This window comes from Camponotus vicinus, unplaced genomic scaffold, assembly GCF_025532165.1.
Source record: "Camponotus vicinus isolate PSW18456_S1 unplaced genomic scaffold, iyCamVici1.0 SCAF_9, whole genome shotgun sequence".
In the NCBI taxonomy this organism is placed as follows: Eukaryota; Metazoa; Arthropoda; class Insecta; order Hymenoptera; family Formicidae; genus Camponotus; species Camponotus vicinus.
This window is the reverse complement of record NW_028141981.1, coordinates 4,954,270-4,981,439: the sequence shown is the minus strand read 5'-3', so window position 1 is coordinate 4,981,439 and position 27,170 is coordinate 4,954,270. Positions and strand designations below refer to the sequence as shown.

Genomic DNA, 27,170 nt, shown 5'->3' with positions numbered 1-27,170 from the left:
CCACTACTTTATTACTCGAGTGTCGCCGACCGTAATCACATCGAGTGCGAATGACCGTAAGTCAGAAACATTACCGCGTTACTGTTTATATATATATATATGTATATGTTTCTTATTTAATTAAATGAATAAATCCCATGGAATTTGAGCTTCGAGGACTATCATCGCAATATACGTAATTGCATATTATTTAAAAGTTAATTACTCATTAATTATATTATTATAGCAAATGATTTTTCAACACTGATCGCAATTATGTTTAGAAAATGTATTTAATAGAACATCTCGCATCATTACTTTTTTATTCGAGTGTCGTTGTGCGAATCAAGGCACGTAAACATTAACGCGCTAAACATACATCACAAAGACCAAACACTCCCTGTTATTAATTTGTTACTGAAATATTTTACGTGCTATGACGATATAATATACTATACATAGGCAGAATATTTAATTATTTAAGCATTTTTTTAAATTTATTATATATTAAGCATATTAATATAAATATATTAATTATTTATTAAATAATTGCTGTATTTTACGTATTTGTCGTACTAATTTAAAAAAATGATTATTTTTTACTCAAAAGTTAATGTAAACCTAACAAAATTAAATTCAATATTCGATATTTTTTAAATATTATTTACATTTAAATATTTGTATTTAAGTACAATATTTAAATATTCAGTATTAATATAAACCAAATATTCTATATTAAACCTAGAAACTTTGATTTCTCCTATAAGATCTAAAGAAACTTATGTGAGTGATTTAATTTATTTAAATACAATACTTGAAATACAATAAATTAAATATAAAGAATATATAAAATCATTATACAATTATCAAAAATATAATTAAAATTAAGAAATCTACGGAAAATGACCTTTCTTTCATTTTTTATTGTTCTTATATTTATTTTATCATTATATAATACAAAGGTATGTATAAAATATAGATTTGTTTTATGCTAAACTTCAAAATCAGATTCTACAATATAATTTTTAGTTTTGCACTTTAAAAGATTTCCAGGAAGCTAAACAAATGAATAAAAAATTATGTTGAAAGAGAAAAGAACATATACACATAAATAAATTTTAACATTTCATAGGTTTATACATATATGTATATACCGACATAATAGTTTTTCTTCTCGTGTAACTGCATTTCTGTTGTATCAACTCTCTTTGTATCAACTCTCTCATTACTTCTTACTTTGGCCGTTATATTTCCTGAGAGAGCGTTAGCGTACAGTAGATGTTTCAAACTGTACAAGTACCCAAGGTTAGCTGTTTTTGACAGCACCTCATCGGTGAAACAGTCCATGCGTGAAAAAAAAGCAACTGAATGATAGTGTCATCTTTACTTTAAATTTGTCAAAAATATTAATATATCTGCACATACAATTTTTAATTAAAAGTTTAAACTATTTATTACTAATACAATATACAAAATAATATATATATATATATATATATATATATATATATATAATGATATATATAAATTAAATAAATCTTTAAGAATTTAAAAATATTATTACATTTTTATGTAATTTTTTACTGGTAATACAATAAACGAAAATCAGCTTCTAAAGTTAATAGTTTATGGAATTACTCTACACATTTTTATATTTTTAATTTATATTATGAATGTAAGAAATATATAAATTATTAGATTAGATAAAGGGGAGAAGTTAGAGATTCTTGATTGTTTATAAATGAATAAACGTTTTATTTCTTTATATACCAGTTTTAATTAATCTGTGATATTTAATCTTGATGAAAACTTGTTTTAATATTAAATTAATTACGCAAATGGTACACATTAAAAAATCCTTGAGAAAAGTATTGCAAAACGTTGCAAATCTTACTTATAAGGCCGATGACGGTTTCGGATAACACTTCGACCCATTCATATGGTGTCTGCTATCCGACTCGTTCTCGCGCAATTGCAGCTGCAATCTTATTCCTCGACCACCCTGACTGATCATCGTGAATGCGATCAGGTGTATCGCGATAATGACCAGATATTTCTACCGATCTTCCCTCAGCGATGACATCGCTCAGTGAGCTATTATTATTGTGAGAGAAGCTAGAATGATCTAGCAAATAATCTTTAAAGGTAACGTTCAACTTTTATATTTATAATGCATATATTAAAAAAAATATATGATCGAAATTGAATTTACATTACTCAGAATAATTCTGATATTATTTTTATAAACTTTTTATATTTTAAATTGGCATATTTGTTACTATTTCTACATAAGATCTTTAATTTTCCTATTTCTTTATTTTCTATTTAAACTTCTTAACTTTTTTAGAAAGTAAAATTAATAAAACAATGTCAAGTAAAAAGTAAAAGATCTAGAAAAAGCGTAGAAGAAATTCATCAATCAATCATTACTTTCTCTATATATTAAGTTTGTAAAAAACAAAGAAATAAAATTTAATTAATTCATTTTGCATATATTAATCTTATTCTATCTTATGCGTCAAAGTTAGAAGATGAAGATTCGTCACACAATTTTTCTATCTCTCTTTTTCAAACAAAAGTAAGATAAATTACTAAAAGTTTATAATAATGTAAAATATACTAATGTGAAATAATAGAAAACTTATATCGAATATTAATGCATCAAGAAGAACAATTTATGCGTCAAGTGTGCCTCTCTTTGTGCTGTCACTTACACCCTTTATCACATTTCCGGGCTATATTATGTCTAGGGCACTCTCGTATACGGTGTAAATAAATACTCCATATCGTGGACTGTCATCAGGCACTTCAGTTAGTCGTCATAAGGAACGACGATACTTCGTGTCTTAAATTCAGTGCTGAAATCGAGTCACGAAACGACAGATTGAAATAATTTCCCTGTCAGAACGGATGTGAATAACAAAGGCCGAATAATGTTTTTCGCGATTAAATAATCGATACTTTTGTAATCATCGAGAATGCGTAAGACGCAATAGTTAAAAATCATCTTCACAAAAATGATGTAATACTGTGTCGAAAAAGGAATAAAAGAAACATATTTTAAAATCTGGACATTTTAAAGTAACTACGAGATTAAAATATTTCTGTGAGTTGTGCTGATTAATTGACAGATTCATAGTAATAAAATTTAAAAAAATTAAAAATAATATATTTAATATACAATATACGTGAAAAAAATAATAAAATAAATAAATTAGAAGGTAAGAAAATTTATGGTTTAGATTTTTTTGATTAAATTAAAAATATATGGTTATTAAACACATAAAAGAGTGAAAGAAGAGAGAGAAATGCTGTGTTATTATCTGACAATTATACTAATTAATCTTGTAAAACAAGTTGTATCTCTCCTTTTACAAAAAGATGTTCGTAAATAAAATAGTTATCAAATTTATATTTTGGATTAAATATAATGATATAACCAATAATGTTCAACGACGCTCTGTGATATTTTTATTACAAAATTTGCGCATTGTGCTTTCGGTAAACAGAGTGTAAGAACTTTACAGTGTCGTTAAAAGTATTATGCTCCGTTTATCAACAGTACGGTGCGACGAAATCACCTGTGGTTGCTGATTAAACGAGAAGAATTTTTATATTTGATTTTTGCGGCTCCCATATTCCAGCATAACTTAGCCGTGTCATTATGGGGCATTATGCTAGAAATATGTGATGTCGTAAATGTGTATTAATCTACGAGAGGAGGAGAGAATGTAAAAATTGTATTTGTAGATTCTTTACGAATGAAATAAAACCACACAATATTTTTTAAACATAGCTAATCTAATCTAGTTAGATAATTATTTGATCGAAATAAAACTGTCACGATGGATACTTTATATTCCATCCTCAGCAATTGTAAGATTGTCGTCAGGAAAAGAGCACTTGCATTTTGTCTTGGCAAATTTGACAAATCATAACGATGATTTATTATCGTTGTGAAGAGCATCGTTCGCACGGTTATTTAATAGTTCGTTCTCCCGCATCGAAGAATCGTCAATGAAACGTTTACATGCAGCATCGAAGAAATCTTCTTTCATCGAGGTTATCGATTCCTGCGACCTCGTTGTGTTTATTATTACGTGTTGGCAATGTGCATCGATTGTATTGCTGTAATTTACGTGAATCTGTCGAGAGAACAAATCTGGGTGACGCGCGAGTGTCTCGCTATTATAGTTTTATTTTCGTGATTTTTTTTCTTTTATGTTACAAAAGAGTCGCGTTTCTTATGTAAATATTTAAAGATATACGATAAAGCAGCAAGAGTTAAAAGTGGTTCAATTTTAGTAAGTAAAAAATTTTTAATATATATTATATTACATATTCAAATAAATTTAAATATATATTAGAAAAATTTATTTAAATAAATAAAAAAACATATTTAATTAAATGTGTGTAACAGAAAATGATTAAAGTAAAGATCGCATAATTTCAACAATAGAAATCACAAATTGACAATAATAAAAGAGCCAATATCAGAAAACAGTCATCAAAACAGTTGCTGACACACTGTGCGATTATTGAATTCTAAAATGCAATTTATATATCGAATACATAAAATAAACTATACGCTTTGCGATTCTCTTTTAGTCAATTCTATTTTTATAATATCTGAACTTTACTAATGAACTCAATTATAATATTTATCTAAAACGTTCTGATATTTACTTCCAATGAAGAAGAGCATTTTAAAATTTAATACCTGATCGTTTTAACAGCTGTTCTGATTCAGACATTGACCTTTTCATTATTTTTAATTTAATTTAAAAGTATTAATTATTAAGTAATAATATCAAAATATAAAAAAAAATAAAAAACTATGCAATTAATTTTTTAATTATAAATATCTTATAAAAATTGATATACATATTCCATGAACGTTAATACTATATTTAAGAACAATTTTTAATTCATGTATATTTAATGCAAAATTTATTATTATTTTAAAAAATAATATGATTTGTTGGAGATACTTGAATTTGCGAAATCTCTATTTATAGCGTTTAGCATAAGTAAAGACGGTTCTGACTTGTCGATAATCTCTGTTATCAGAAATAGATAGATATTATTGCGTAGCAATAAGATATTTATTTCTGATAACAGAGATATTTCTATGACGAGTTACATTAATGTAGAATTTGTTTCAGTTTCTATAGAAAAACAGTATTTGTGAAAATCGGTGAAAAGATGCGCGTAGCAATCGTGGGTGCTGGTGTAATAGGAGTAACAAGCGCATTCGCAGTGAAAAACGCTTTTCCGAGTTATGACGTGAAGATCTTTGCCGACGCATTCTCGCCTGACACCACTGGTGATGGAAGTGCCGGTCTATGGGGTCCTATTTATCTCGGCGATACACCTATCGACAATATAACGTGACTATTCTCTTAAATTAAATCAATGAAAACAACACTGTTTAAAGTAATAACAAGATTTCAGCAAAGATTAGCGAGTATTTCACTGATTTTCAGTGAAAATATTTAACATTTAAAAAATCAATCACTAACACTAACTAATCTTTTCATTGTTAGTGAGATTTCATAGTTTATAATGTTATAATTATAGCCATCGTTTATGAAGATAATATATTGATTCTATTTAAGAAAATGTATTTTTCTGTATCTGCGAAAAATACTGTGAGTGAAATTGCACAATTTTAGTAAATAAAAATGTAATGGTGTAAATGGAAAATGTTTAAATCGAATTGTATTTTTAATAATTAATAAGTATTATAATAATATTAATCATACGATATTATTAGTCGATGGGCTGGCTGCACGCATCAATGGTTCGAACAATTGTGGAAAGCCGGGTTATCATCGAAAACAGGTGTTTCTTTACTACCTGTAACTCGTGTTACTAGCGATTACAAAGACGACATTGATCCAAAATGGGCGAAACTTGTCTATGGATTCCAGGAGATTACTGATGAAAAAATACAACGTTTGAATGAAGAACATAAATCTAATTATAAGTATGTTTTTATATTATATATATAATATTTTAAAATCAAATTATCATATAATTAAAATTGAACTATTATTATTATTAAAATTGTGTGCCTAAACAAATTATTTATTTTCATTTTAATTATTATTCGTTACTATGTTTATTATTATTTTTTCTTTTATCTGATCGCTTTTCGAGATTTCAATGTAACAATTTTAGACAAGGTTGGAATTTTATAACTTACACCGCTGAGCCGGTTTTGCTATTGCCGTGGCTTATGGAAAAATTTATCGCTTTGGGCGGAAAAGTGGAAAAGAGAAAGATTAGAACATTGGACGAATTAGCCGAGGAAGGATATGATTTAATAATAAATTGCAGCGGGCTTGGTGCACGAGAGCTTGTCGCGGATAAAACAATGACACCAATTAGAGGTCAGGTGTACAGGGTAATTCAGTTTTCCAATTTATATCATAACATAAATTTTTACAATCAAATTCAATTATAGTTTATTAAAGTTATAGTAATCGTAATTCGTTTATGTATTTTAGAGTTTATCTTTGTTTTAAACATTAATTGTAATTATCTTGTTTTAATCATTCTCTTTCCCATTGAAAATATTTTTACTTCTTTCTGTAAAATATAATACATCTTTTTAAAAATATCTTGTTGTTTTATTATCTTGTCGTATTGCAAGTGAGAAACCTAATACAAAAAAATTTGTTTAAGGTAAAAGCACCTTGGGCGATGCATTGTTTCATTGCGGATGACGAGTCTTGCAATTACATTATTCCTAAGTAAAGCAAGCATTAATAATCTGTAGTTATTAGCAATGATATTTATTTCTTCATAATGTTTTTGCTTATAGCATTCATAGTGTTGTATTGGGCGGTACGCATCAAGAAGGTGATTTCGATTATTTCGTAAGGGAGGAAGATTCTAAACACATTTATGATGGATGTTGTCGCATAATGCCGTCTCTAAAAGTACTAATTTATTCAACGTAATTCAACTGTGGAAAACTGGTAATTCTTGAATGATTCTCATTTTGATGATTTTTGTCGCAGACCTGTCAAATAATTCGCTCATGGGTAGGCCTCCGACCAGGACGTCCGCAAGTTCGTCTGGAATGTGAAACGCTCAGTTCACCTACGGGAAAAGAAATTAAGGTAAATCGCCATAAAATATTACAACCTTAGCTATGTCGTGTCATGAATAATATCGAATTCAACTTTAATACGTATATACAAATCATTTATGTTAAGCATCGTAGTCTATGAGTCGTTTCTTATAATGCTCATTTCGTGTTTTATACTTTAGGTGATACACAATTACGGTCACGGCGGAAGTGGCGTGACGTTGTGCTGGGGGTGTGCCACAGACGTCGTGGAAATGATAAGAAACTTGAAAGTACAAGAATTAAACTCTAAACTGTAACTCTCCAGGGACAGAATAAACTTTTTATCCTTCATATATTTTTATTCGCACGCGGTCGCGATGCTCAATCTTACTCAAGCTTTTCTTTTTATACAATTCCGAGAGTTGTATTACTAAAAATATTACATTCTTAGCGTCTTTGTCTTATTTTTCTAGATGTAAGATTTTAATGAAACAATTTTGATTATATTTAGATAAAACTTAAGCCTCTTCTTCTTTATGCTGAAACGACAAATAAATATTACTGCCTGTTATCTTTCTCTATCCGCATTACCTAAACCTTAACACTTAATCAATATTTTTGCAACTTTTATTTTAGACCTGTCTGTTTTGCATAACAATCGTAAAAAGTCAAGAAATATAATTAAACGTCAAGAAACAAGCGTAAGCGCGCGCGCACGAGTTCGATCTGCGCAAGGCGCACGAGCCTATTTAAAGTTTCATGTCGTGATTACTTCCGTAACTGTACAATTCTAAATATGGTCGTCAAGCTGTGCAATTAAAGCACCAAACTAACTACCGAGATGCCTTACATGTCGACCGTGCCGCAGTAGTCGCGTAAAGCTAGAACGTCCACGACGCGTATTTCTCTAGTCGCAGTGCGATCTATATCGGTGAACTTCTATAGCGTATTATAATTGTCAAGATTAAAATCTCTAATATTTGAAAATCGTTAATATTGACAGGTACGCACACTATTTAAATATCTACAGAAATATTATCGCGCGATATTGAATTCGATAAATAGATATTATAAAATAAAATAACCAATATAAAAATTTGAACATGATAAAACTCAAAAATTGTAAATCTGAAGAAATAACTACCATTCGTATTTAAATAGATATAAATTTTTTAAGATTCTACTACAAACGATACCTTAATTACTAATCATAAAAAATTGAAAGTAAAAATTGTATGAAGATGACAGATAAATGATGTCATAGCAAATAGTGACAGATTTATAAAAAATTTCGTAAAAAAAAATTTCTCAATGATTTAAATACTGATCGACAAAAAATATTAACAATGTATCGATTAGCAATTTATCGCGACTCTATGTGATAAATGTAAATGTGACGGAAATCAAGTACGAATTGAGTTCGGCACAAATAATTAATTGTGACATCGCGCGCGTTGACAGTGCGATTGAAATAATCGAATAATGAAAAATAGCGATCATGATCATTGAATTTAGAGATAAGTACTCACTGATGATATCAGGCGACTCCAAAGACGATAATTCCAGAAACGGTGGTGTGACAGACGGTGTTGAGTCCGATAGCGGCTTCGAGAGGCGATCCTGCAAATCTATATTTAAAAGTCGAAAATATATCGCTCCTGACAATTCCTCGAACGTTCTATCGTTTGCAAACGACAGAATAGGTGTTACCAAGCATGATTCCGAGCTATATCACTGGAAAATTACTACAGACAAAGACAATAACACAGGTATACATTCGACTCCAAACTTTATAAGATTATATAAGAGAAATTTGAAATTATGCTTTAATAAAAAATCTAAACGTAATATTATCAAATTCTTAATAATTATAAATATGATAAGAAAGTCAGAAATTTCTACGCTAATTTAACGATTTAATTTATTGTGACAATTTTTTATTTTATTTTTTTAATTTAATACTATAACTTTAAAAAATATTGCTTTGAATATGATTTGAATATAGTTTAAATCTTGCAAGTTTGCCGCATTGGAATATATAAGGATAAAAAGTTCATTCTGTCTCTGAAAAGTTTCAGAGTTTAATTCTTATACTTTCAAGTTGTTTATCATTTCCACATTATTATTCCATGAGATTTATAAATGAAATTTGCTGAATATAGGTTCGTTGCATGGAAAAAATGATTCAGAGAGAGAGAGGTTCACAGAAAATGTGGAAGAAACGTCAAAAACTAAGAAGAGAAAGCAGAGGTATGTCGAAAAGAATTACACTTCTCGCGCGAAAATCAAAAATTTCCTTTTCGTTTTAACGAAATAGATTTTTAACAATCTGCACGACAAACTGCAAATACAACGTGGTTAGACGAGTGGCTGCGCGATTCGGGATGAGAGAAGTTACGGAGGACAGTAGCTGGGATCTTTATTGGACCGATCTGAGCGTCAGCGTAGAGCGTGCCAAGGACATGAAGAGATTTCAGAGAGTCAATCATTTTCCCGGGATGACAGAGATATGTAGGAAGGATCTTCTCGCTCGTAATCTCAATCGCATGCAGAAGCTGTTCCCGAAGGACTATAACTTTTTCCCGAAAACTTGGTGCTTTCCTGCGGAGTAAGATGATGCATCTATTAATATTATTCCACATTGATATTGCTTTTCTTGATAAAAACATTTTTTTATTATATATACCTTATTAAAACAATTCTTTATAACATATCTATATTAATTATTAGCAAAAATATTTTTTTAAATAACCGATAATTATACGACTGTTTTATATATCTCCCACTTTCACTATCTAATTGAAACAAAACAGTTTAAGTGGAAGCATATTTCTTCAGTAACAATAGTTAGGACCAACAAAGTCAAAAATATCATATTGCAATTCTACGAATCGGTCTCACATATCAGAATAAAGAATGCGACTCTTTATCGATCGAAAGTCTTCTCTTATCTATTTTACAAGCATGAGTTATTCTGTTTTGCTTCTCCGAATAAGAGACCGCTCTCGGGTTCTCGGTCATAAATTCCGAGAGAGTTTGCCATTACGGCGATAAAGAATAATCAATATTTTCCAAACGTCGATGAACGTGTAAGCAAATCGGAAACTTTAGATTTCGAATTCCAGTCACGGCGACGCAATGGCTTATGCTAAGACGCGGAGGTCGAAAACCTTCATCGTTAAACCAGATACGGGCTGCCAAGGACGCGGTATTTATCTAACGAAACACTTGAAGGACATTAAACCGAGCGAACGTTTGATCTGTCAAGTATATATCGCAAGGGTACGAAACATTAATAATTTTCAGTAAAAAGATCCACGAAAATTTATTGACAGAAATTGACTTTTTTTCAAATTAAAATAAATTTTTCTACCACGTTATTTTTTTATATGAAAACTCTTTAAGATTTGTTCAGATTTTTTCTGATGAATATATGCAGCTGTAGATTAAAAACTTCACAGTTGCAGTGCAAAGCAAGTATAATGCATATAGCCCTTTTTCTTACCACGTCCTTAGCCTTTCCTAATAGACGGATACAAATTTGATCTACGTATTTATGCACTAATCACATCCTGCGATCCTCTCAGGATCTACGTATACAACGAAGGACTCGCCAGGTAAGACATGTTTAAAAAAATGTTAAAAAATTAATGTTGAGAGATATACATTTTATTAATATTTAATAACTTTTATTTATTATTTTTTAAATATTTAAAATTATACTAACGAATATATATTTGCAAATATATCAATTTAATATATATTTATTTTTCCAACGTTACATTTGACATACTATAAAAAGCTTTGAAAAATATTACACTTTTAGATTTGCGACCAGCAAGTACAAGGAACCAACCGGTTATAATACTTCTAACATGTTCATGCATTTGACAAATTATTCCGTTAACAAGCATAGCCGGATGTATGTCATCGATGACGAGATTGGCAGTAAGAGGTTCATATATTCCGATCTGTAGAATCGATAATAAGATAAAATGCGAATTGACAGAATAACAAATTGCATTTTATAGAAAAATATCAACGTTCAATAAATGGCTAAAAGGGAAAGACATTGATGTGGATGATCTGTGGGGCAAGATCGATGGAATTATAATAAAAACCTTAGTCGCCGCGTATCCTATATTGAAACACAATTACCATGCGTGCTTTTCAATGCATGATAAAACTTATGCCTGTTTCGAGTTGCTGGGATTTGACATTTTACTCGACTGGAGACTTAAACCCTACCTTCTCGAGGTACTCCCTCAAAAACTTATATGTACAGGAAACATTATTAAGCATATCCTTTACATTTAGTACATCTATCAGGTAAATCACTCGCCAAGCTTTCATACAGATGCACAAATAGATAAAGACGTAAAGGAAGGATTGTTGATGGATACTTTTGATATATTAAATCTGCAACAGTGCAACAAAAAGAAAATAATAGAAGAAGACAAAAAGCGAATCAGGGAGCGACTTCTTCAAGGCATAAATGGAAAGGATTTCAGGTAGAAATTGAATATTAGAGGCAACATAATACGATTTATATTTATAAACTGCATTCAAAATGTAATAAAAATCTGATATTATAATAAATCAAAATATTGCATACGATGTGCAGTCAAACTAATGATACGACAATTTCAACAAAATCCGTGAAGAACGAGAATGATTATATGCAGAGACAATTTCAGTGGGAAGACGATCATATGGGCAATTTTCGAAGAATTTATCCGTGTCTTACCGAGGATAAGTACCAATCTTTCTTCACGCAAAATACGCTTTCCGTTTTCCAAGATACGGTGGCATCGAGAGCGCGAGAGGAAGCGTCGAGAATAGAAAGGGAAGAAAACGAAGTAAAAATTTTATAATTTTTTTCTCATTTTATAATTTGATCTCTTAAAATCAATGGATAAAGAGTTTATAAAAATTGTCTACATTAATATTATATCAAAGTTGATATCACATAATAACTCACATTATGAGATATCTGATATGAATAATGTACATTATAAAATTATATATATAAAAGTAATTAATTTTCTAATACTATAAAACTTTTGCAATGTAAGAGACACACTGGCATGAATAGAACAGCTGCTTGTCATCTATTATTCATCGATCTAGCTTTAATTTCATCACGTTTCAGCTAAAAGCGAAGGAAGAAGAACGTAAACGAATAGTCAGGAAATGGAGCGAGCAGAAATTAGGCTCTGAAAGTTCGAGTGCATTGAAGAAATTCCAAGATAAGAGCAAATCTGCAGGTGTGCTAAGGAAAAACGTGAGTATCTGAAACAATTCATTTAAGTTTAACTGTCATCTGCATAAAGGAATGCTTCTTCATTATTTCATTTCTTCGCGAAAAACTGTTGGCGAAAATTAAAAGAAAATAATTATTTCCCATTAGAATATGACGTCTCACAGAAGATAAATAAGTCATTCTTAAATGAGATGGGAGATTTTCCTTTATCTAAAGAAGAAAGCAAGAAATGAGCAAGCGTATTATATCTTCTTATTTTTTCGCAGATTAATAAACAGGACGCACAGGGATCTTCTACCAACACGTTGTATTCCTTCGAGCCTGAAATCATATCGGAATCTGAGGAGAGGGAGCGAATAACGGCTCTGGCACAGAGGGATTTTCTCATCAAGAGTTATGGTATACTCGAGCAGATATACATGGCGATGAAAAAGAATGGCACGCTACGACCTGCCGACGAGAGAAAATACGGATTATACGGCAGGCTCGGGCAACATGCGAATAATAATAGCATGTGTTCCTCTGCGCAGCATCATCTTCATCGCCACCAAAATAACTGTACACTATCCACAGACCAATGCATACAATGTCCCCTGAAAGGAAATAATGTAATTATATTCATATAAATCAAAATTTACTCTGTAAAAAATCATCGAATCAAGATTCAGATCTAGATCAATTTAAATCTTTTATATATATATTTTTGTAATCAAAATGAAATATAAATATGATGTTTAAGAGATATATAAAATATACACATCTTTTTTTAGCACAAGATGGAAAATCACGAAATCAACAATTCAAACAAAAGTAAGCGTATTGATATTTGTAATATTCCGTTTAAATTATATTTTGTATCCAATTTTTTATACGTATACCTAAAAATCTTACTTTTTAAATTAGCTTCGTGGATAACTTGTAATGAGGCGCTTGTTTATGTTCGTCCAAAAATCCCGCAAAAATTATGGGTGGAAGATATGAATTCTGTTAATAAGAATCGTATAACAAAAGCTCACATTGCTCGAACATTGTCAAATACCGTGCGGTTGCATACGCTGGAGAAAAGAGAAACCTCTCATTCATCGAAATCAAAGAAAGCCACACATTTATATTGGTATCTATTACGATTTCACATATTTTTTCTGGTGATATTAACTAAAAATATATAATTACGATATTATATAAAATATAATTATAACAAAATTATATTCTAGAATCGACGCGTTGCCATCTACCATTAAAGGTAAAATGGATTTTTTGGAAAATGGAAAAGAAAGTGAAAAAGCATATCTTATAATAATATAAGAAAAAAATTACATTTACGGAAAATATAAAAGCGATTAATATAAAACTATGATTAGAAGAAAATTTAGGCAATTATTTTAAAGCGATAACATTTTATGATCTTCTTACCATTAACTTTGCTAACATCGATTGCACACACGCAAATGAAGCAAAACAATAAGATTCGTAAAATATATTGAGAAATATAAAATACTTTACATTAAACATATATATATATATATATATATATATATATATATATATATATATATATATATATATATATATATATATATATATATATAATATCTCATTGCGCATGAGAGAAAAATACTTTATACAAATTTTTATTCTGAAGAAAAAAATTGGTAAAAAAAGAAATGAGCTGTATAGTTTATGCAATATCCAAAAAAGTCCAACAAATATTAAGACATATTTCGCTGTGTAAGCGGATGCTATTTCAAGGTAGAGAACAGTATTATAAAAATCAACAATGTATCGACTTGTTATTTAAAGTGCCATATAAATATGTACAATAGATATGAGTGAACATGTACACGCGCGTCACTTAAGTGTGGGAGTTACGTACGCGTCGCTACGTATGTAAAATGGCCACATACGTACGCCAGTCTATAATATATATAACAATTTTTATTGCTGATATATATATTCTGTATTCACATGAGATAAAAAATAATCTATGAACAATTTTTGTCGCATGATGGTTTTGCCTTGTTCATGATACTGCGTCCATATCGTTTCATCGCTGCGTTTTCACCGCTATACTTTATGTAGCTTTTTCTCGCGTTTATCATTTTGTATCGCAATCAACGCATTATGCCTGCACATATTCCTAAAGTATTACGATATATATAATTAAGTATATAATTAATGTATATAATTAAGAATCCAAAGTCCTACTTTTTCGACGGAGCATAATAATATAATCATTATATAAAATATAAACTGTGATACAAATGCGTCGAATTCCTAATAATAAGAGAGAGAGCGCATTACTCTTTCTCTTAAATTTCTAAATCACGTACGATAGGACTTTTTTTCAAGTTACAATTTTTTTCTTCGTTTATAACACACCATATAAAATAATAGCGGTGTAATTTTGCAGAATCCACGCACGTAGCGATGTAACATAGGTCCCTTCGACTATAAATTATGCCTTCAATATTGAAGAATTATCGTAAGAACAAGAGTGCGAATACATCCAACATATTACGATCGGTGAATCATTTTTTTTTCTTTTTTTTTAACGTGATATATATTATTTACATAAAACCACTGTGATTGCGGCGAATATTTGCGCGTCTCAGAGATTTGATTCCCACCATATTAAATCTTAGATATAGAAAGGCTTATGTACATAAAGTCAATAGATACATATTTATGATAGCTTGCATACTGCGCTTATATAAAGAGAACTCAAGTAAATATATATATTTCATACGAAAATTTCCATCTCCGTTAAAAAGTTACCATGTTTCGATATATGTACATTTTCATTGAAAATAAAGGTAACTGTTTCAAGGAAGTAATGAGACAAATGGACATATATGAACTGCATTTGTTTCGAACAGATTTTACAGGGGCGGGGGCGGAATTAAGCTATTGCCAAACATTTAATTATTATTAAGAAAAAATTATAAAAAATATATATTTAAAACACGCATGCTCTATGTATGAATAAACATGTAGCAAGATTGTTTAAAATTATATCATTTATAATTTAATTATGTGAAAGATTAGACATTATCACTTAAATTACAGTTCATTACTTTGTCGCTCATTTTGTACTAGAAAACGATTCCTTCCGCTACCTTAATCATTGATGTTACTGGCTGTTATTTGTATAAAAGTATAATAAGTAATCTGTAATCCCCTGCATTTTTTAACTTTCGTAATAAAAGCAATGTTAAAAAGTTTTAGCGTGACCTTCCCCATAAGAAAAAATATAGAAAGAAGATATGTGAAGATGGTATTCTCTATTCGTTGTAATACTAATATGAGCATTATGTAATTATAGGATTTTGTGTATGTCATTCATATATAATACGCACAAGTATTGTGTATTATGTGTGTGTGTGTGTTAAAATTATAGTAAAACAAGCTTGAATTATACGGAGACTTTGCGAGCAATTAAAGTATTATTTAATTTTACATTAAAAACTCTTAATAAGAGGTGTTTCTTGATTTAAAATTAAATTTATATATATATATATATATATATATATAATATATTATTTATTAATTTATATAATTTTAGATTAAAAATAAATTTTAACTTACAATCAAGATAAAGATACTAATTATTTTGATACATTTCTGCTGTGCGTCAAGTTGAATCACCGTTTAACACAACATTAAATTCTATTATACACACACACACACACACACATATGTGTGTGTGTTTGTCTGTCTTGTATGCTAATATTTCATATACATATAAAAAACTATACGATCCATACATTCATACAATAATTTTGTGTTAGCTGCCGACTGAATTCAATTTTCTTGTTTCTTCTAATAGTTGATTTTCTATGACAAATAATATTCAATTCTTTTCAATATTTATATCTTCGATATTATATATCTGGCAAATTCTAAAGATTATGCTAATTAGTGAAAATTGTTAAGTGCATTTATTAAGATCTCTTTATAATGTAATGTAAATTTGAAGTATTATTTGTTTATTTCAAAATAGCTGGGTTTTAATAACAAATTGATTGTAGATTAAAAAATCTGTTGCATATTAATTTATCTAAGTACAGAGATGGACATAACATAAGCAATTTAAATGACGAAATGAACATATTTATTGGACAATGTGACTTGTACTTTCATTTATCCAATTTACATGTTCATTTTTGTACAACAGCCTTTATTTGCATCATCAAATTTAAAAATATAAATTATCAGATCAATCATAGAAATGAATATTTGCAGAAAAGTCGCAACTTTGATAATATTATAATTTTATTCATCATTAATGTTAAATTTTTGCAAATTATGTTTGCATTTAATCCTTTGTCCAGATATCAAGACTTATATTGAATCTATTTCCTATACATCAAATTTTCTGTTATAGTAGAAAAGTTGCATGTTTATGTCAGTCAAATAAATTCCTCTTATGTGCGTAAATGATTTTTGTAAGGAGATTGATTGGTAAAATAAAATATCATTTTCACTAAAATTTTTACACAATTTTAGAAAGATATACATTTCTTATATCTTAATATAACAACTTAATATAATTGCATATAACTCAAATCAAGAGCTTAAACCATGGCAACAATATAATCAAAGTATTTTATAGATTGTACTTTAGTATCCATTTTTTTATAGCAAATTTGGCTGTATTGGTACATATTGGTGCAAATTAAAGTTTCTTATACGATTAAACTCTCTCTTTCTCCCTTTTCATTTATTAAAAACATAATATTAAAGTAATTTAATTAAAATATCTTGAACATATATTTTATCAAATGTAAATTATTTGAGCATTTTGTCAGTTCAAAATCTGCTTAGGTACTATGCATACCTTTTTACATCACAATTTATACATCATAATCTTTAATTGTACCAACACTAATGCATTCCATCAAATTTGTTGTTAAAGTTTTTCAGAAAAATACTGAATAACTCATTTATCTTGTGCATATAAAAAGCTTTTCATCATATTGTTTTCACATTTTTCTTTTTCTTTTATTTTATATAAAAATAATGTTAACCTAATAAAAATTTATTTTTACTTAAATTTAAAAAAGTGTTATAATACTATAATAAACTAAAGATACTAAAATATAAAATTTACCATGGTTTTTTTTTATATTAAAATACATGACATATAAAAATATAAGAATTGCAGCATTTCTAGATATATCGTCTGGGAGTACCAATACTGCATTTGAATTTATATAACTTCATTTCTTGAATGGAATTAGCCCATTCATACTGATTGTTGAGTCATACACTTAAGTTTAATAAAACATGTAGATCTAACAGTAAAAATAGGATTTGTGACAAACTCTTATGTCAATCTTCAGTATGTAATGTGTTTATCACAATAAATATATCTATATGTTAAAGGCGATACATTCAATTGCAATAAACAAAAAATAGTTTAAATATATGACCTGTGTATTGTATATATATAATTTCAAATATACATACAATTTCACATATTATTTTTCGATATATAAATAATTTGATCATATATAATAAAATTATTAATCAAATGTCATCATTATTTGTACATTAAATGATTTTTTACAATTCACGTCAATGTTGTTTCAATATATATGTTGACGTTTAAAAGTCTGCAGAATTCTTTAATCAATGTCCGATGATTCTAATGACAAATGGTACTCATAAAAATTAATTTTATTCGCGAAATTGTATATACCGATTACTGAAACAAAATAATATTCATTATAATGTTTATAGGAACGTTTATATACGATAAAATAAATACAATGCAATTGCTTATTGATTGTATCTAATAATATATGTTCTGTTATTAATATGGAATATATGTAGTTACTGTTAATTTTGAATTAAATGCAATTAGAAATACTAAGTTTGTTGCAAATCTTAGATATTTGATAACATTATCATTGAACATTATATTTAATTCTCTTCTATTTTTGTTTTAAACTAAATTCTTTTAAAATATTTTAAATTATTACACGTTAATTTGTAAAAATAAAAAAATGTATGCCATTATTTTCTATTATTAAAAGATTTTACTTAAATTTCTATTGATTTAATAATTTTATATATATTTTACGAACCCATTTGTCACACAATCGGATTTGAAATTTAAAGTGACTTCTGAATATTATTTTTGCCTTTGTATTGATACGCGCGACTTGAATGATACCCTAATATTTCAACAAGTTAAAGCTAAGTTATTAACAAACAGCAAATCTTTATATTGTATGCACGATTTCGCACGTGCACTAATATTATTATGTGTGCTGTAGATGTGTCTGTATGTATGTGCGCAATCGTATGCGCATATGTGCATGTACCACATATAAACGCTAACAAAGAGTCACTCGAGCGTCGCAAGAACGACGGGACACGAAGTGTTATGGTTTAAACTTAACTAGGGGTATGTTTTTCGAATTCAAACACTTATCACACACCCATTCTGCATAAACCTCTGCTGTTAATAATTGAAAAGCATGTTCTGACAATCCTGTGCAACCCCTGAAATAATCGCGTTCATCAAGACTATTGCTATTATCTTGAACGTCAGGCATTATATTATCTCACTAGATCATGTTATACTATCAACTTACCTATGAAACCAAAAATTACAACCCGATTCACACAGAATTGCCTGATCATTATCATGTACTTCCTTGTGACAAACTCCACAAGGGTAAATTGGTGGCGCATTAGGATTTTGTGGATTGAATACCATTGACTGCTCTGGAGGATATACCTGATTCAATAAATCACATGTGAATTTGCATAATTTACATATTATGCTAAATATAATCATAATAAATTAAACATGTGTAAAAAAAATAACTTACTTTGACCGTAGACATTGGCATGGACTTTGGACCCATTCCTGGACCTTGAAATCCATGCGGTGGTATAGAGCCTCCCATGGAATTAATGGGATGTCCCATAGGTGGTCCGCCGCCAATATTATTGGGCATTGTACCCATTGGTCCTGTCATATGACCTCCCATTTGATTATGATGACTAATATTCATATTAGGCATATTCATTCCTGGACCACCCATATTCATATTGTTCATCTGATTCGGCACAGTCATATTCATATTGTTCGATGTCATCGAACTCATAGTAGTCATAGGTCCATTCATAGGTCTTCCTAAATTGTTAAGATTATTTCCCATATGATTTGGGTGAGGTTGAGATCCATTGTGTCCTAATGGACTATTCACATTGTTTAGCGATGGTCCATTTAATGGACTGTTGGGCGGTATATGACTATTCATGTTATTCATATTCATTGGTCCATTAGGCATATGATTGGATCCTCCCATAGTGTTCATCGGAGAACCTAGAGGCCCACCCATAGGACTACCCATATTGTGACCCATGTTGTTCATCGGACTACCCATAGGCCCACTATTCATATTATTCATTGGACTACCCATAGGTGGACCGCTTAGTTGTGAATTTCCCATATGACTCATATTCATATGATTATTCATAGTGTTTATTGGACCAGGTGGCATATTTGGCCCCATGTTATTCATGGGACTCATACCACCAAGAGGAGCATGATTCATAGGAGACATAGCTCCCATATGATTCATGTGATTTGTCATGGGTGAATTACCCATAGGGCTCATATTGCCCATATTATGTGGCATCATAGGACTCATGCCACTCATAGAAGTTAAAGGACTCATGCCTCGCATAGGAGGTCCACCCATGTGATGAGGATGATGAGGATGCATATGTGGAGGACCTCCATGCATCATTGGACTTTGCGCAGTCTGTGGCGGTGTATCATCAAAGGGATTACTCGCTACTATTGTATCACCGTAACCCGATAAAGGTGGGGGTAGTAGATCCTGTTAAATAATTGTTACACATTAATATCAGGATCATAATTAAATGCTAATACATTGAAACATAAATATAACTATAAGATACATTAACTTACCTGTACAGATGGAGGTTGCTGTGGAGGTGGTTGAGCAACATTTGAATTTGTACGTCTTTTTTTCTTAGGATTAGTACCAGCTGGTGGTGGCGGTGGTGGATGAGGATGGGCAGAAGAGTCAGGATGTGGGGCATTTGGGCCCATATTTACACCCATTCCCATACCCGCCAATGGCATCCTTGTGAAGGGTGGCATGCCCGCGATATTGTGGCTCATTTCCTTCGTTCACTTCCCTTATTTTATCATGCCAGTACCACTAAATTTGCGTGGCAAGTAATTATTGCTGATCCACTGTTAAGAAAAAAAGTTTTGTTGTGATATAAATTTACTTAGAGAGCTATATATAATTATATCGTGTCTTAATATATTTGCGCATCATATTTATAAACTCTATAGTTAAGCGAATATTTATTAGTCATATTTTAAATATAACATTTTATATTGTGTTTGAAAGAATCATAAATTAAATTAAATTTATTTAAATTGGATATAATAATAGCTATATTAATTAATTAATATAAGATTATATATATATATATATATATATATATATATATATATATATATATAAAACAGTTATATACATATATAAAATTTTTTTATTTAGTTGCAAGATATTTTTTTCATTATACATGTTTCTTACACTAGATATGTATAGAATGATTCAAATAATGCGAAAAGCTGAACATAATTCTAAATATCTCGCAATAAAATCATTAATTACATTTTTATAGTATTCGCTTTTTATTCATGGTATTATTGTATATACTAATCAAAGAAAAAATAATTTGTTTTATCAAGTCACATACATCGATAACTGATAAATGAATAGAACTAGATTCCTATAACAAAACATCATACGTGTATCGCATTATCGTTCAATTAAAAAGTTACTCTTGCATGAGTTATCATTCATAAATTTACTAGCGTACGTGAGAGAGAGGGGAAGAATATAGGGGAGAGAGCGCAGTATATAATCTACGTAAATATACGCACGAATCTCAGATCCATGTATATACATTTATCTCTCGAAGCATGGTGTCTATATTTATATATGCCGATATAAATAACGAAATTACTACCGTTACCTCGGATAGCACCAGTGGTTCATCCGTTACGAACGTGGAGACGAAAAATCCAGGAGACGAAAGAGAGAGAAAGAGAGAGAGAGAGAAATATACACACGCACATACGCACGCACACAGAAAGAAAGAGAGAGCGGGGAGCGCGTTTTCGACGCGACTGTACCTTGAGCACGGCGATAAGAGACCCGTGATACAACAAATAGAGGAGACCCCGCGTCGCGCGGCGTGCAAAAGGGAACAAAATAAATTCCGCCTGGCAATCTCGCAGAACTAACCTAACCACGCGAGTTCACCGTCGAGATCTCCGCAGGCGCCTCCGCAGCCTCGTTATGTGTGCGTGCGTGTGTGTATACGCATGGCATGGCGTAGCGTAAGCGTAGTACAGCGCGTAGATCGCGCACTCGGTCTCGGAGCACCGGGCGATTTAAAAAGCCGGTCGAGCTTCTCGTGTCATTTGCGCAAATGCGACGCGCGATCTGCGTTCTCTTACTCACCAGCGCATTATAGGATAGGCGACGACGCGAACGTGTCCATAGCTCGGTCGTTTTTTCGATGAGACACACCAGCACCATGAATCGCGGCTGTGTCGATTGCCGTCTTGCTGACCTCGGTGGGACGAGAGGTATGCGGAGATTCGTGATTTCGATTCGCGCCTCGCGAAAAACGCGTTCCTCGCTGATGTTAACGGGCTACGCATTCACGCTAGCGCGTACACGATCACGATAACCGCACTTTCGCACTTGCACGCACTGCTGAGTCGCACTGTTGAAGTAATGGAAGCGAGATAACGCACGCCACGATTCTTCTCAGGTCGCCATTGTCGCATTACGCGTGTCCCTCTTACGTCTGTTGTGTGTCGCTCGTCTGCGGTGCCGCGAGGTGCCGGAGACTCCCGATAGATAGCGACACTAGTTACGTTCCCATTGTTCGCGTGGTTTAAACGCGAAGAGAAGCGAAAGTAAGTAGCAATCCGCTTCGCGCGGAATTATTCGTGAGAATTTGTAAGAAAATTCGCTCTCTGAATTCTAAAGATTTCACGCATTTCATGTAAGTCCAAGTTCTTACGATAAAAAGAATTATTATATAATTTTTAAAGAGATCATTTATATTTCTTTAAAATGAAAGCTATGCCTGTATGTGAACACTAAAAATGTAATTTTACATTTCACTTTACACGCAAATTTCTATTGTTATTATATATTTATTTTTGTTTGTGAAATTATTAATTATATTAAAAATATACACATCCATATAAATTTTTATTTTTGCAGAGAAAATCAGCTTTTTTGATGCACATTTTTTGACTTTCTAATACAGAATTATGTGCATTACACACACACACGCGCGCGCGCGCGCATATAATGTATATATGTGTGTGTATGTATAATGTACAGAATTCTGTAATGAAAAGCGGAAAAATGAAAAAAGCTAAAAAAAGCTGATCCTTTCTGTAAAAATAAATATTTATATGGATGTGCATATACTTTTAATATGAATAATTTAATAAATATAAATAGATGCATAAAAAGCAGAAACAAGATCTATATATAAATATAAAACAGGATCTATATATATAAATTTTTATATACCATATGTTTATTATTTATATAAACATAATGTTTATATGTTATTTATATACATATATATTTTTTGTATAGATTTGTTTAAAGATAATTTTAAATAAATTAAAGATTCTCTTTCTCTCTCTCAATCTCCTATTGGTTTTTCGATATGATACACTTTACAGGAACGATATAAAATGGATAAATATCTGAAAAATACTTCTTACAGTTATCTAAAATTTAAATACTAATAATAAGACAAAAGTTTAATATAAATTAGTACATGATTACCGTATATATAACATTATATGCATTCTATTACTCTCTACATAGGTACGTGAAATACACATTGTGACATTCTGTACTGCAAATCTTCCGTCCACATCCGGGCTTAAAATTGTCTCACGATTCCAGCATAGAGAGCTTGCACGAATCATTTTAATTATTACAGTTACATCAGTAAATTAGCCTGATTCTACTAACCGGAAAACAATTTCGCGGATATTTACTTCGGACAATACCTATTTATTTATGTAATATATAATATATACATATACATATACATCCGGAATCATGATTATGCCATTTGCTCTTATTTTGATATTAATCTAGATTGCATTATGAGATATTTGTCAGTGAATTTTCAAACTATTGCTTCAGAAAGATGTAATGTATAACATGATATTTGAAAAATGCTAAAAACGTGAAATTCACACATGCATACTAATTAAGATGATACATGCTTTTATCATGAAATATAAAAAAATTTCATAATTTTGATAAAAAATGCTTTATATTTTTATATTTTTAAGCTGGCATTACGTAATAAAATAATGGAAAAGCTTATAAACTTTTACTTTTATATCTTTTTATATTTAGCTCTTTTCGTTATAATTACATATCCATGAACAAGCCGCTGATATCCATAACATCTGGATTATATTTTGCATTTCGAAAGAGAAATCCCTATATAAACGGGCTGTCTATCTGTTGCCCGAATAGACAGGCGAAATTAATACGATCGGAAAATAATTCTCTGGAAAATAATATGAAAAAGCTGCCGTTCCCAGTTTATCCGCTCACGTTAACAGCTCTATCGATCTCATTAACTGCCTGGGCACTCGCGATTTATTTTTATCGAAAGATAGAGTGTAGACTTTCTGAGATAGTCGCGCCGTTTTCGTCTGGGCAAAAGTGGTACAAATCGGGAGCATCGTAAGCAGAGTGGAAAAACTGGGCCAATCCCTGGAGGGGAAAAAGCTGGAATGGGCGTCCTGAGGGACCCTTGATAGGGATGAGGATAGAGTATGACAAAATACTTGAGGACAGACAAGGGAAGGATTTAATAAATTTCTTCGGAGGAGTCTACTAAATGGGCTAAATCATATGATTATTAGTTACTTAAGGAATATCCATTTTTCGTGTGAAATTATCGAACAATGCCTTGTTTCGTGTAATAAGCAAATATGTGCAATTATTTTATATTATTAGCTTATCAACATAAAAATGTGAAATATATTTAATGAAATATATAAATTAAAATATTTCAATTTTTGGAATTTATATTAAAAGTATATAATATGTATAAACAAATATTGTATAATAATATGTATAAACAAATATTATATGAACCTCAGATTATAACACGAAGTCTTTCATAACCCTAGAAATATATCTTTTCTGAATTCATTTCGTATTTAATCTTCTTTTTTAAACATTTGCATTAAGTAGAACTGTCGGAAGGAAGATAACTCATGAAAATTCATTGAGCTTTCTGGGAAACAGTTTACTTTTATATGAAAATAAACTACGGAACTTTTCTCATAGACAATTCAACAATAGTACTACGATTCATCACGATTAATCGCATTTTTATACAACAAAGAATCATTTTTTATCATAATTTTTAAATATTTAAAAGAAAGAAAAGAATTTATATATTATACACTAAAAAAATAATTCTCGATAACCCCAAATTCAACAGAATGTTATTTAAAACAAAATATGTTCTACTTACATAAAATTTTAATTTTATTTATTCAACATTATCAATATTATATCTATCTTAAAGTAAAGAGTCGAAAATTTGGGAAAAGGATCACAATCAAATGGACTTAATAGGGATGATGATGAAGGATTCGGCAATTGGCGAATTGCTCGGTTAGCAATCGACTATCTACGCGAACAGATTTCGCAAACAGCGACATTTTACAAATAAAAACAGCGCACCAATCAATCTGTCGCGTGGTGTATGCGTGTCTTGAATAAGAAATGGGTGATTTAAACAAATTAGGCAAAGGCTCGATGGTTACTCAGGCGGAGGCCTCAAAAAAGGAGACGGTAAGAATGGCACACTTGATAATCAAACACAAAAATAATCTTGATAACTTTTTCTTGACAGCTCGTTAGGACATCTGCTTATAATCGCGTATCAGAAATGGTTAATAATTTAAAAAATTTTTTTTTGTTAAAGATTAATCGTTTCTAAATTAATTTAAAAAACTGTCATTAAAAATCCATAAGTAAAAATAGAATTTTGTATATGATTTGAAATAATTAATAAATACTTTTAAAAATGAAAAATCCTACTAGTTCTCTTGGCGATTATAAATATGAGATTTAACTGTCAAATATATTTCAAAAGTCAACTGACGCATAACTTGATCGTATATCACTTTTCTCGAAATATTTTTTTTCGCTCTGAGCTTATTCGTAAAAATTTTTTGAAAATATAATCTAAAACAGATAGTAAACTAAAAAAAATATTTATTTGAGAATTGATTCATACAATACATGAAACATCAAGACTCTTTATAAAATTATAGTAAAAATTTCACTTTTCGAGGCTGAAATTCATTGGAATTCACGTGATATTTCGAATATACGTTCCTAAATTTTTATAGAGATACATCTCTATTGCACATGTATGTATGCATGACACGCGTGCAATCTCGGTTTATTACCACTCGAACATACTTTTCCATCGCCGAACGGATGCGCCGATTGCATCGACGAAGTCGAGAGAAGCGATCCTTGACCTGTTACTCAAGGATACTTCGACATTCCACGGTGTCCCTTATAAAGAATTTAACTCGGACGATTCCTCCAACGACGGTGGAACGTATCTCAAACGTCACTTCGCGCTCGTCGGATCGTTAATACGTCTCACGAGAAAATGTAGCGTTATTGAAGAGATTCAAGAAAGTCCGCTACAGTTTTCACTGTTCGAATACCATTCAATTGTTATCGAAGAGGTAGCAGTTCCCATTTCTTTGTGATTTCTATCTTTTCATCTGATAATAGAACGATTAATTCTGTTTTCTTCAAATGATCGTTATTGTTGAGAAAATATATCGCGTCAATTATATCATAGAAAGAAAACCCGAGATCGAATTTGATTGTACAAGATTGTCTTCGGTTTGAATATCAAATGATTTAAAATATCGAAGTAATATTTCAACTGATATACAAATTATGTAATCATTGCAATCCACTATATAGAAAAGAAAAAATAAAACAATCGACAATTTAATGAAAAAAGATTATCGCAATTGTTAGAAAATGTAAACTGTCATAACATTACATAACATTATTGAGGAAATGCTTTTACGGATTTGAAATTTATTAGCATTACGATAGCTATCAGTTATTTTTCCAATAACTATCCCGGCTCTAGTAAACTCACATTGCCATGACGTTGCGCAATGTTTCTCCGTGCACGTTACAATGTATCGACGAAACTTCAATAAAGACCAAACTTGCTTTTATTGTTTTCGTGTATTGACCGAATTCTCAATACAAATCCCCAACGAATTCGCACAATATGAATTATTTCACAATAATATTGACCGTGATGAGACTCATGCACTTCAAAATATGTTTGAATGAAAATACTCATATCTCACACACATATGCATGCCCCTCGAAATATTTAAATTTGCTTCATGTATTATTTTGTGAATTTAGCGATCCGAATTTCTCGCAACCTTTCCTACAACAATTTACATAATATAAACATCTTGCTGCATTATTTTGTATTTATTCTATTTACAAAAGCAATTGCGCGCATGTTTATCGTCATTTTCGTGCGAGAAAATTTCCGCCACTCGATTTGCCTTTCGAACTGACGATTGACGTCGATAATTACACGGCGATGTTTGCGTGGCTGTGAACCGTGTCAATTTCCCGTGGTGGTCCTCGGGTCCACTCCACGTGCGTTGCGAGCGCGTCGAAATACAGCCGTCGA

General features: G+C 30.6%; 3 protein-coding genes across 6 annotated transcripts; 2 read left to right on the top strand and 1 right to left on the bottom strand.

Annotated features, from left to right (window-relative positions):
- Window positions 1-3,859: 3,859 nt before the first annotated feature.
- On the top strand, window positions 3,860-7,631 carry LOC145976854 (D-aspartate oxidase-like). Its single transcript, XM_083108306.1, has 8 exons — window positions 3,860-4,283; window positions 5,145-5,369; window positions 5,756-5,968; window positions 6,163-6,388; window positions 6,670-6,737; window positions 6,809-6,926; window positions 7,008-7,109; window positions 7,261-7,631. Exons 2-8 carry the CDS (start codon window positions 5,185-5,187, stop codon window positions 7,375-7,377), a joined length of 1,029 nt encoding a protein of 342 aa, XP_082964432.1. The 5' UTR covers window positions 3,860-4,283; window positions 5,145-5,184; the 3' UTR covers window positions 7,378-7,631.
- A 682-nt stretch (window positions 7,632-8,313) lies between these two features.
- LOC145976853 (tubulin polyglutamylase TTLL13-like) lies at window positions 8,314-13,818 on the top strand. 2 transcript variants are annotated; one of them, XM_083108304.1, is made up of 14 exons: window positions 8,314-8,829; window positions 9,223-9,310; window positions 9,378-9,668; window positions 10,186-10,342; window positions 10,577-10,677; window positions 10,887-11,015; window positions 11,092-11,317; window positions 11,390-11,571; window positions 11,685-11,919; window positions 12,213-12,344; window positions 12,590-12,931; window positions 13,094-13,133; window positions 13,227-13,437; window positions 13,538-13,818. In XM_083108304.1, coding segments are annotated over exons 1-14 (2,406 nt in total). In that variant the 5' UTR covers window positions 8,314-8,558; the 3' UTR covers window positions 13,539-13,818. The 2 variants fall into 2 exon arrangements, with proteins under 2 accessions (XP_082964430.1, XP_082964431.1); XM_083108305.1 differs by lacking the exon at window positions 10,186-10,342 and having other exon boundaries at window positions 10,648-10,677.
- Window positions 13,819-14,094: 276 nt separating this feature from the next.
- Window positions 14,095-22,200, bottom strand: Pygo (pygopus family PHD finger). Of its 3 annotated transcripts, none has more exons than XM_083108033.1 (5): window positions 21,857-22,200; window positions 20,278-20,568; window positions 19,166-20,185; window positions 18,926-19,071; window positions 14,095-18,833 (listed from the first exon to the last, which is right to left on the bottom strand). In XM_083108033.1, the coding sequence occupies exons 2-5, from the start codon at window positions 20,491-20,493 to the stop codon at window positions 18,713-18,715; spliced, it is 1,503 nt and encodes a 500-aa protein (XP_082964159.1). In that variant the 5' UTR covers window positions 20,494-20,568; window positions 21,857-22,200; the 3' UTR covers window positions 14,095-18,712. The 3 variants fall into 3 exon arrangements, with proteins under 3 accessions (XP_082964159.1, XP_082964160.1, XP_082964161.1); XM_083108034.1 differs by lacking the exon at window positions 21,857-22,200 and adding an exon at window positions 21,526-21,679; XM_083108035.1 differs by lacking the exon at window positions 21,857-22,200 and adding an exon at window positions 21,366-21,505.
- Between the last annotated feature and the right edge of the window lie 4,970 nt (window positions 22,201-27,170).